This window comes from Trichomycterus rosablanca, chromosome 2 (genome assembly GCF_030014385.1).
Source record: "Trichomycterus rosablanca isolate fTriRos1 chromosome 2, fTriRos1.hap1, whole genome shotgun sequence".
Taxonomy (NCBI): Eukaryota; Metazoa; Chordata; class Actinopteri; order Siluriformes; family Trichomycteridae; genus Trichomycterus; species Trichomycterus rosablanca.
This window is the reverse complement of record NC_085989.1, coordinates 39882007-39894562: the sequence shown is the minus strand read 5'-3', so window position 1 is coordinate 39894562 and position 12556 is coordinate 39882007. Positions and strand designations below refer to the sequence as shown.

The 12556-nt window shown below is 40.5% G+C and overlaps 1 protein-coding gene across 1 annotated transcript in view; it reads left to right on the top strand.

The window, feature by feature from the left end:
- Positions 1-575: 575 nt before the first annotated feature.
- colgalt1a (collagen beta(1-O)galactosyltransferase 1a) overlaps positions 576-12556 on the top strand; it is a 29025-nt gene continuing 17044 nt past the window's right edge. The window contains exons 1-5 of the mRNA XM_062990831.1: positions 576-781; positions 9758-9868; positions 10608-10725; positions 11711-11845; positions 11946-12150. Of these exons, the coding sequence (XP_062846901.1) occupies positions 576-781; positions 9758-9868; positions 10608-10725; positions 11711-11845; positions 11946-12150 (775 nt within the window). The remainder of the gene's footprint in view (positions 782-9757; positions 9869-10607; positions 10726-11710; positions 11846-11945; positions 12151-12556) is intronic.

Below are 12556 nucleotides of genomic sequence, written 5' to 3'. Positions count from 1 at the left end.
TGCTGTCCAAACTATGGTCACCCTATCTGAATGAAATATGACTGTCAACAACATTTTCAGAGAGTTTCAACCCCAAGAGAGTTTAGGGAAGTGTACACAGCGTGTACTCTTGGGAAGTATTAGGGTTTGTTGATGCTGATGTGGGGCCAGTTGTAACCTAGTGGTTAAGGTACTGGACAGGAACAGAGGGTTCCTGGTTCAAGCCCCACCACTGCCAGGTTGCCACTGTTGGGCCCTTGAGCAAGGCCCTTCACCCTCAATTGCTCAAACTGTATACTGTATTGTAAGTCGCTTTGCATAAAGGCGTCTGCTAAATGATGAGAATGTAATGATCACTTCAGTATGCGATTTAAGAGGCGGCCCTTAAATGCCAGTACTTTCCCTTTAAGCGTTGACGTAACCTCCCCTTTAAGTTGCTAACTGCAGCGTTGTCACTGGAACTTTTTTTCTGTCGGTCGACATATTCGACCCGAACTTAAAGCAGCGTGACTGAGATATTTCGCTGGTGTGTGTAGAGATTTAGTGTTAAGAGCGTTTTAAGGCTACAGTGTGGAGGCTCTGAGTTGTTCTGGGCGATGTTTGGCTTGGTGCTGAGTGTGTATAGCTTGTTGTATGGACAGGTTTGGGGGTATTTTCCTGAGGAGCGCTGGAGTGCTGAATCTGCTCTGCTCGCCCCCCGGGTTCTTCTGGGTTTAATCTGCAGAAACTCTGCTCATTCTCTACCGTATTTCCTCGGAGCTATAGAGAGACTCAACTATCCCAAAGAGAGGATTGCAATCTGGTAAGTCACTTTTTCCAACACGCCTCCACTGGGGGATACAAATCAGAGTAACGCGATTCATCATTCACTAACCGTTATCACGATACTGCACGCATTGGCGGTACTAACGCACAGTTCTGTTCCAGAGTTGGCTTTTAATTATTTATGCATTTGTACTTTTTATAATTAAATGACTGCAACACACGTGTATTTATTTGAGTGCAAGAAATAAGTGCTCCAAAATTACCAGCTTAAAGCTGGACAGAAAGTCAATGGTTATGTAAAGCTTGCTTGACTGAGGACACTTACACATGTTCCAGCAGCTTCATATTAATAGCAGAGCTTTGTTCGCATCTGGCACATACACCGATAAGGCATTGTTTCTACACTCACTGTCCATTTTATCAGCTCCACTTACCACATAGAAGCACTTTGTAGTTCTACAATTACTGACTGTAGTCCATCTGTTTCTCTGCATGCTTTGTTAGCCCCCTTTCACCCTGTTCTTCAATGGTCAGGACCCCCACAGGACCACCACAGAGCAGGTATTATTTAGGTGGTGGATCATTCTCAGCACTGCACTGACACTGACATGGTGGTGGTGTTAGTGTGTGTTGTGCTGGTATGAGTGGATCAGACACAGCAGTGCTGCTGGAGTTTTTAAACACCTCACTGGTGATATACTCTCCAGCTGACAGAACCCCGTGGGCAGCGTCCTTTGACCACTGATGAAGGTCTAGAAGATGACCAACTCAAACAGCAGCAATAGATGAGCGATCGTCTCTGACTGTACATCTACAAGGTGGATCAGCTAGGTAGGAGTGTCTAATAGAGTGGACAGTGAGTGGACACGGTATTTAAAAAAACTCCAGCAGCGCTGCTGTGTCTTATCCACTCATACCAGCACAACACACACTAACACACCACCACCATGTCAGTGTCACTGCAGTGCTGAGAATGATCCACCACCTAAATAATACCTGCTCTGTGGGGGTCCTGACCACTGAAGAACCGGGTGAAAGCAGGCTAAAAAGGATGTAGAGAAACAGATGGACTACAGTCAGTAATTGTAGAACTACAAAGTGCTTCTATATGGTAAATGGAGCTGATAAAATGGACAGTGAGTGTAGAAACAAGGAGGTAATCATAATGTTATGCCTCATCAGTGTACATGTCAACATCACCATTCACCCATGATTTATTTTATTTTTTACACAACTTTTTTACTGGTTACACAAGATTCATTAGTTCAAGTTTAATATCAAACACAGTCACAGACAATTTTGTATCTCCAGTTCACCTCACTTGCACTTCTTTGGACTGTGGGAGGAAACCGGAGCTCCTGAAGGAAACCCACACAGACACAGGGAGAACATGCAAACTTTACACAGAAAGGACCCAGACCGATTCATCTGGGATCGAATCCAGGATTTTCTTGCTGCGAGACGTCATTGCTACCCACCGAGCCACCATGCCGACCCCATCCACCCTTTAACACAGACAAGGAATTAAGAGGCCATGCTATAAACAACTAATATTTCTTATTTGTTCATTCTTTTTATCCTTTTTTAACTGATAAAAGTAGAAATAAAGTTTTACAATGTTTCTATGGACCAATTTATTTATATTATGTAAATATAAACAAATCTAGAATTTAATTGCAAGTTTAAGTTGGGCATGTTTACCACTGTGTTGGTGGTACGTGGCTAAGTGGGTAACGCTGTTGCCTCACAGCAAGAAGGTCCTGGGTTTGATCCCCAGATGGGGCAGTCTGGGTCCTTTCTATGTGGTTTGCATGTTCTCCCCATGATTGTGTGGGTTTCCTCTGGGTACTCCGATTTCCTCCCACAGTCCAAAGACATACAAGTGAGGTGATGCTAAATTGTCAATGACTGTGTTCGATATAACCTTGTGAACTGCTGAATCTTGTGTAATGAGTAACTACCATTTCTGTCATGAATGTAACCAAAGAGTGTAAAACGGTAAAATCCTAATAAACAAACAATAAACAAACCACTGTGTTAAATCACTTTTCCTTTTTATCCACAGTTGTAATGCATGCTTTGGGAAATGTGGACACTAATTGCTGCAGTTTTCTAAGTAGAATTTTGCTCATTCTTGCTTGATACAAAACTTCAGCTGCTCAACAGTCCATGTCTGACTCTGCCATTCATGATGCACCATACATGTTCTATTTACAGTTACATTACATTTGCATTTTTGGCCTTCTGAATAAAAAGTGGTACAGTTCTAGTCACTCAGGGTCACAGATGTCATTAGGAGTGGCACGGTGGCTAAGTGGGTAGCACTGTTGCCGCACAGCAAGAATGTCCTGGGTTCAATCCCTAGTTGGGGCGGTCAGAGTCCTTTCTGTGTGGAGTTTGCATGTTCTCCCTGTGTCCACGTGGGTTTTCTTTGGGTGCTCCAGTTTCCTCCCACAGTCCAAAGACATGCAAGTGAGGTGAATTGAAGATAAAAAAAATTTCCAAGACTGTGTTCGATATAACCTTGTGAACTGATGAATCTTGTGTAATGAGTAACTACCGTTCCTGTCATGAATGTAACCAAAGAGTGTAAAAACATGACGTTAAAATCCTAATTAACAAACCACTGTGTTAAATCACCTTTCCTATTTAATCACAGTTGTAATTACAGCTTTGGGAACTGTGGACACTGACTCATATGTCTCACTCTCCAATTCATGATGCACATGTTCTATTTACAGTTACATTACATTTGCATTTTTGGCCTTCTGAACAAAAAGTGGTACAGTTGTTTTGTCACTCAGGGTCACAGATGTCATTGAACTCACAAGACATGCCCCTTACAAGTGGATTTAACTTTTGATTTTAAAAGAAAGTTAAAGCACAGTAAAACAACAAACTCCGAGAAATACGCCCAAACATAAATGCTAAACCAAGAACTCACCAGGGCTGACGCATAGTCCAAGCCATATACACAAGATACAGAATTGGCCACACCAGAGTAACTCACCAATACTTGGTAAAAGGATAAAACCCACCAACCTGTAAAACCTGCCAAACCACTTATAACAATAAAACACATTTTGATAGAATGCCCTAAATACACAAAGGAAAGACAACAAGTGCACATGCCTGAAACCATAAAAGAAATCCTTATAACAAGACAACACAAGAACAGTATTAACCTAACTCGCAACCACAAAAATGAAAATATAAAATGGATCGAAGGATAAAGACAAGATAAAGAAGACAGGTATATAGTACCCAGTTCTGCCATTAAATGACACACGTGTTTAACATGGCGTAAAAAAAAAACAAAAAACTAATAAATAAATAAATAAAGCACAGTAAAAATATTAGGTAAATATTAGATATCACCACAGCAGATCTGGTCTGTATACCAGACTGTAAACCAGTTTTTACGCCAGATGTCCTTTTTAATACAACCTTTTTATTTTTACCTGGGCACCCACACTGACAGCGCAGTTTGAATATCCTAAGATGGGTAAACATTATCAGCTTCAGCTCTTGTGAAACAAAAAACACTAAGTGCCTGTGCTGATGTGGAAAAGTATGCATAGCATTTGTACTAGTTTGGGTGCAGACAGTACAGGTATAGGCCTGTTTTCATTACACTCAAGAGGTTTCTTAAGGCTAGGCTTAGCATGTGGAATACAAACTACAAAAGAACTTCTCGAGACCAGCCAGTTTTGATTACTTTTTTAATAGTTTTATGGTATTCATATATTCATTGTTGTTTTAGCACTGGACTAAAAATTAACAAGACATGATCTAAAACAAGGTGGTTATTGGTAAGGGCCTTGGACTACTAATTGGATTGGCCCTTCAAGCATGGCTTTTAACCCTCAGTTGCTTAACTCAGTTGTAAGTCACGTTGGATAACACACTACCATGAAAAAGTATTTGCTTCCTTTTAGGTTAGTTCTGTGTTTGCATTTTTGTCAGACAGAATTACCCCATTAATTATAGCCAGTCACCCAGGCCCTGAAGCAGAAAAACATCCCCACATCACCCTACCTTCATCATATCTATCTGATAGTATGATGTTCTTTTGCTGAAATGTTGAGTTGGCTTAATGCCAGATGTATCAGAACCCATTTTTGGCCCTCCTCATTTGGAGGTGTGTCCGTACCCAGAAGAGATGGAAAACGGGGTGCTAAGGATTACAAACATCTGTCTTGCAGCAGCTGTGTATCTAAAAAAAAGAGAAAGGAAAGAAAGAAATGGGTCGCTAAATCTAAAAAGCAGCCTGTCGATGCAGAGTTCTGCCCTATCACCAGGCCTGCTCAGGCATGAACTAATAACTAAATATTGATATCATAATTGGCTAATCTTGCACATTAGTCTATGCCATTAGAAGCATAGTGTAAATAATAAAATAACAAATTACTGAAAGAATGTATCAGTCTGATTGGTTGAAGAAGCAATCAGTGCAGTTCATCATTAGAATATGTGTATGTAACTCATCTGGTAAATGCATTTTTGGAATTGCTTTCTGCATGAAGAACCCATGTGATGCTCTTTTTATGTTTGTCCAAATGAAAAATCATTTCAAGACATTTTCTCTGTGCTGCCTGTTACACAGAACAGTTTTATTACAAATGCTGCCAGTCTTAGGTGGGTTTCAACCGAATAAAAAAGGGATATGTAAAATTTAGTCTGTTCACATTAATAAAGACCCTTACAGTCCATCATATCAGCTTCACTTACCATATAGAAGCACTTTGTAGTTCCACAATTACTGACTGTAGTCCATCTGTTTCTCTGTATGCTTTGTTAGCCCCCTTTCATGCTGTTCTTTAATGGTCAGCACTTTCCCAGGACCACCACAGAGCTTGTGTTATTTAGGTGGTGGATCATTCTCAGCACTGCAGTGACACTGACATGGTGGTGGTGTGTTAGTGTGTGTTGTGCTGGTATGTGTGGATGACACACAGCAACGCTGATGGAGTTTTTAAACACCTCAGTGTCACTGCTGGACTGAGAATAGTCCACCAACCAGAAATATCCAGCCAACAGCGCCCCATGGACAGCGTCCTGTGACCACTGATGAAGGTCTAGAAGATGACCAACTTAAACAGCAGCGTCTCTGACTTTACATCTACAAGGTGGACCAACTAGGTAGGAGTGTCTAATATAGTGGACAGTGAGTGGACATGGTAATTAAAAATTCCATCAGCGCTGCTGACACAGCACTGATCCACTCATACCACCACCATGTCATTGTCACTGCAGTGCTGAGAATGATCCACCACCTAAATAATACCTGCTCTGTGGTGGTCCTGTGAGGGTCCTGACCATTGAAGAACAGGGTGAAAGCAGGCTAACAAAGCTAAGTAGAGATATAGATGGACTACAGTCTGTAATTGTAGAACTACAAAGTGCTTCTATATGGTAAGTGGAGTTGTGACAAGTAAGTAACAAGTTATGATCATTTTAAGGGCGCTCGGGTGGCACGGGGTAAAATATGCTAGCTCACTACCACTGAGATATAGGGGTTCAAACCTCAGCAGTGCGGACGGTTGGACAGTCAACCTACGCAGAGATGATTGGCTATTTCTAGATGTGCTGGCTGTAACAGCCTGGCTATTGGCAGGTACACTTGTCAATTGCCTAACTGCTTCCATTGACTCCCTGTAGTTGTCCAGGTTAAATTTAAAACAACAAGGCTTGTGTACAAAGTGAAAAATGTGCTAGTCCCCACTTACCTAAAAGCATTTGTCCAACCCCATTCTGTACATTGTATCATACAAGCCACATGGTTTCTGGTTTATTTTTTACATTTTCAGCATTTAGAGCGGCACGGTGGCTTAGTCCTGGGTTCAATTCCCAGGCGGGGTGGTCCGGGTCCTTTCTGTGCAAAGTTTGCACGTTCCCTGTGTCTGCGTGGGGTCCCTCCGGGTGCTCTGGTTTCCTCCCACAGTCCAAAAACATGCAGTCAGGTTAATTGGAGACACTGAATTGCCATAAAGTGAGTGTGTGTGTGTGTGTGTATGTGTGTATATGTGTCTGCCCTGCGATGGACTGGCGTCCCGTCCAGGGTGTTACTGTGTGCCTTGCGCTCATTGAAAAGCTGGGATAGACTCCAGCCCCCCCATAAAAAAAATAGCGGATAAGAAAATGAATGAATGAATGAGCGACTTAGAATTGTGACTTTATACAATCCAAGCAATTGTTAAGGGTTAAGGGTCTTGCTCAAAGGCCCAACAGTGGATGTGTGCTTGAATCAGCGACTTTCAGATTACTGTTCCTGTACTGTAAGGAAGACAGTTGTCAAGGCTCTTCTCTATACTAGCACCCAGGTGATGAAATAGACTTCTCCTTTATGTTTGAACTGCTGAGTCTCTTGCTGCCTTCAAACTATGAAGTGAAACTGAACTTGAACTTGATGTTTAAGCAGAAAAATTGACTTTCTGTTCTCATATGTGTATTGTTTTCTGAAAGGGTTTCAGCAGATTTGTGTTCCTTAACTGTTGTCTATATAGGTAGCACAGAAAGAAAATGGTCCTCATACCCGATTGGCAGAGTTTTATGCCAAACGCCCTTCCTGATGCAACACTTCTTATTTTTATCTAGGCTTGGGATCAGCACTGAGAGTGCACTGACAGTTGCACCTCCTAATGAATAGGCTGTTCGTCCTGCTTTTCTCTGTTTTTAGCTAGCTCTGATAAAAAAAATGTGGTGTACATACCCATAAGCACTGACTGTTTAAAACCATCTGCACTGTTTTTGCTTTTCCTCCTATCCTGATTATCATACTGAAGGGTTTGCGGTTTCACTTCTCATGTGGTGCCAGTTACACTTTTGTTACCCATTACAAAGAGTTTATTTAAGAAGAAGACTTCCTCTCTGTATATCTGTGTGTGAGCTGCTTCTCTCAAAAATCCAAAAGCTTGGATTTGGAGAACACCTCAAGATGTTATCTTGGTATTTTATACCTTTATAAAGAAACTGGATCATGCTGAAATGTAACACCTGCTGCTTATATAATGGTGACCTGTGAGGCATTATTAAAATGTGTTGGCCATTTTATTCATCAGTAGTCCTTACACTGTGGCTTGTTGTTTCTTTAATGTTAACATTTTTGATTTCCTGTTCGATAAGGGAGACAAATATGTGTCTTATAGCATAGCCAGTTTACTGAGACATCTCACTACCCCTTATGTTAATGTTGCTTAAGTTTTTTTTTATTGGCTGAAAAAGTGAACTGAAACAGTAAAGGACAAGAAGTGTTTAATATTAGATTAAACACAAGCATAATATCATATACCATTAGTAAGACCTGTCTGTATTTGCTCTTTCTTTATCTTACAAAATAATGAGGATCAATCACTAAGCTTTGCAAGAGATAAAACAGGTAATGATAAAAATGACATTGTTAATGTTGTTACAGTGGTACCTTGTAACTCAACGTCCCCTAAACTCATAATCTTTGAAACTCAATGCCCTTAGTTGATAAATTTGTATCCATAAACTCAACGTGTTTATTTAATTTCAAATTAACAATGAACAGTCGCTTTGTTCAGCACTTGGCTTGAGCAGTGCGGTAAAACGTAATCAAAGTGCGCATAGGAGACGAATCTGCATTTGTGTGGAATAACCATCAGATTCACTCTGAAAGCTTCACATGTATCTGTGTGTTTAGCTGGATTCTCCTCAATGCTTCACTTTAAAACTTGTGTTACAGCTCAAGGTTCTGAGAAATTGTAAGAATCAGCTTTTTATTTCAGTGTTTTTTATATTATATTCGTGTTATTTTAGTGTATGTGTCAAAAACAACCCCTTTATTTTACATACGCCTAAAATATATGCAGTTCCATAGGACCATGGAACACATTAACAGGTTTCCCATACATCCTTATGGGAAAAAAATACCTTGAAACTGAATGCTTTTTAAACTCAACACCAGAACCAAGTCTCAGAACCAATTGACGTTAAGTTTCAAGGTACCACTGTATTTGGGTTCTTCATGGTATATTAAAACTATGTTTATAACAAGTGGCTTCATTTAATGTTGGTTTTAAGATTAACTAAAGCTAAATTGCCGTTGTTTTTGCAATACAATATTTCTCTTAACCCAGCCAAGAGATGTTGGAGACCAAGGTTAGCTTTTTTTAGCTTCTGTACTTCTTCAAATGTAATTAACAAACACAAGAAACTGAGAAACTGATATTTAGCATCATTCAAACTGAATATTAAAGTCATTACAAACATTTATGCTTGTAATGTTTTCTTATAGGAAATGTATGTGGTTTTTGACAGTGAGGGATGCCACTATGAATTTTGGGCCTTTTAAAAAGTTCAAGCATTTGAACTTTTGAACCCACCGCAAGTTGAAACACTTAGATCTTGGTCATTATATTGTTAAGGGCCAAAGCGAAAAAGGACCAATTATATTGTTGGAGCAATGCAGTGAGTTGGGTGTGTGTTGGTGCCAATGTCATGGATAACTGGCACATCTCTGAAAGCATAATTAATGCTGAAGGTTACATCCACAATTTGGTGCAACAAAGGCTTCCGACTAGACAATGTCTTTTTCATGGACATCCAAAACCATGCCAAGCCACATATTGCATGTTACAACAGTGTGACTTTGCAGTAAGAGAGTCCAGTTGCTAGATTGTCCTGCCTGCAGTCCAGACCTGTCTCCCCGTGAAAATGTTCGGCACATAATAAAGCTCAGTGGGTAGCACTGTCGCCTCACAGCAAGAAGGTCCAGGGTTCGATTCCCAGGTGAAGCGGTCCAGGTCCTTCCTGTGTGGAGTTTGCATGTTCTCCTCGTGTCTGCGTTGGTTTTCTCCAGGAGCTATGGTTTCCTCCCACAGTCCAAAGACATGCAAGTGAGGTGAATAGGAGACACAAATTTGTCCATGACTGTGTATGAAATTAAATTTGAACTGATGAATTGAAAATAATTGTGTAAATTATTTTTAATTACTATGCAAAACAAATAAAGTTAATGTCATGGTGTATTTGATTTTGTGTTTAACAGGGTTGCTACAGACCATAATGACGATAACACAACATATATGCTTCGAGACTGGCTCATCAATGTGCAGAAACTGTACCACTATGTGGAGTGGAGGCCCAAGGAACAACCTAGGTTTGTAAAACTCAGATTCTAAACTTGATGTCAAAGCCATGGGTCTGCAGTCTGATACTGAATGCTGGTTATTGTCTCTGATAAATTTAGCATGTCTTTGCTCCCAAAAAAATCTGCCCTTGTTTGCACCAAATTGTTTCTGTGAGGAAAGACATGCTAAACTGATTAAAGGCATCTCTAAACTTAAAAACACATGCTGATTTAAACCGATGCTGATATGAGATTACGCAGCTCTCACAAAGAGCTCAATTGGTGAATCATTATAGTGTTTTACCACCCAAGCACACATAATTGTTCAAAATTCTTCAGTCATAACTTTGTCACTTTGGATAAAAGCTAAATGACGTAATGGCACGGTGGCTCAGTGGCTAGCACTGTCACTTCACAGCAAGAAGGTCCTGGGTTTGATCCCCAGGTGGGGTCCGGGTCCTTTCTGTGTGGAGTTTGCCTGTTCTCCACATGCAAGTGCAAGTGAGGTGAATTGGAGATACAAAATTGTCCATGACTCTGTTTGGCGTTAACTTAAACTGATGAACCTTGTGTGTCGGGTAACTATCGTTTCTGTCATGAATGTAACCAAAATGTAAAACATGGCGTTAAAATCGTAACATGACGTAAAAACAAACAAACAAACAAATGACGTTAATGTAAAATGTAGTAACTTTTTCCTGTGGAATCATGTATGAAGGATTAAAGGAAGTACTGACTTCTTTTGCACTTTCCATTCACATGTTTCCAGGGCGTATGATGATGAGGAAGGACCCAAGCACTGGACCAATCACAGATACGCTCACGTGATGAAGCTGCGCCAGGCCGTGCTTGAATCTGCCCGAGAGATGTGGGCTGATTATTTAATGGTTTGTATTTTATAGATCCATGAGTATGAGTATACTGCATATGTAGATGGGTGAGAGAATCATGAACAGTCTACACTGGGGTAAATTTTACAAGTCTCTGGATTCTAGATGCCATTCTGACCACTTCCATTTAATTAAAATTTTTTAGTAAGTCCAGTCTAGCACTTGTCGTGAGCAGCAGCCTCTACAGTAGCTATCTATCTATCCAGCCATTCATCCATCTACTAAGTGTACACCATGCATACCAGAAACACTGGGCACAATGCAGGAATACACCCTGGATCAGTTCATTACAGGGTATCATGCACCGGCACATTTAATTACTCACACACACCAGGGGGCGGTTCACAGCTGTCAACTTCTCTTTTGGATGTTTTGAAAAGTGAAAGAAAGCCTGATTACCCAGGGTAATGCACACCAACATGGTGAGAGCATCCGACAGAACATCTCACAGAGACTGACCCTGATAGGGGAAGGTCCTCAGGACCCATCTTGATATGCAGCACCCACTCTTTATCACCTGTCCTCTTAAACATTTTGAAAACAAGCTCATAAATCACCATTATAGTGGCACAGCTGGTTGAGCATGGGTCCTAGGGACCTGAGTTTGATCTTCACAGTTTCTTTCCCATACTTCTTTCCCAGATTTTCTGCTCTAAAATTCTTCTAGCTGGAAGTGAATAAGTAAATAAGTAAGTGCATGTTGTGCAATAAATTGGCGTCCTGTCCAGGGTGTGTTCCTGCCTCAAGCACATGGTTTTTGGGTGGCACCAGGATTCAATAAACCAAAGTCAGTTTCTGATGTATTGGTCAACTACCTAACTGTATCTAAGCTGATCTATGTTACATTGCTCATGCTAAATTTACTAAAAGTCATGCTTTTGATAAAAATAGGGTTTATTGTGCATCCCTGCTGAACATGTACATTCTCTTCTGTCTCATTATTTATTTATTAATGTCAAATGTCTTGTGATGTGTGCATCAGATGGTTGACTGTGACAACCTCCTGACTAACCCAAACGTGCTGTGGGAGCTGATCAAAGAGAATAAGACCATCATTGCGCCAATGCTAGAGTCTCGAGCAGCCTATTCCAATTTCTGGTGCGGCATGACCAGTCAGGTAAAATATAAACACTCTGGGTTTTACACTGAGCATGAATATGCAAGAATGTATGTGTATTTAGAACTGTAATAACGTTTGTACCTTGCTTTTGCTCAAGGGTTACTATAAGCGGACACCTGCCTACATACCCATGCGCAAACAGGTCAGGAAGGGTTGCTTTGCAGTCCCCATGGTGCACTCCACGTTCCTGATAGACCTTCGCAAAGAAGCATCAAGACTTCTTGCGTTTCACCCACCTCATCCCGACTATACCTGGGCCTTTGATGACATCATTGTCTTTGCCTTTTCAGCACGAATGGCAGGTGAGTGCCTGTATAAAAATAGTAATAAATATTATATTGTAGTATTTTTAACATTTTAACATCACATATAGCATTTGCAAACAAGCTATTTAGCCACTAATGAATGACTTGAGTGTAAAACAGTGGGATTTTAGTGACTGTGGAAATTTTACTTGAAAACTTGAATGTACTCAAGCATATATTTTATTACTCACTCAGAATATCATTTGGCATTCACGAGCCTGGGGTACTCACTCTTACCAGTATCATATCATACTCTACTTCAGAGTGCTACAAATTCAGACATGAAAACACAGTATGTGTATGAGTATGCCTTTGTTTGTCAAATATACATATTCAGTGTACAGTACAACAATTTTTTTTCTTTTGCATATCCCAGCTTGTTTGGAAGCTGGGGTCAGAGCGC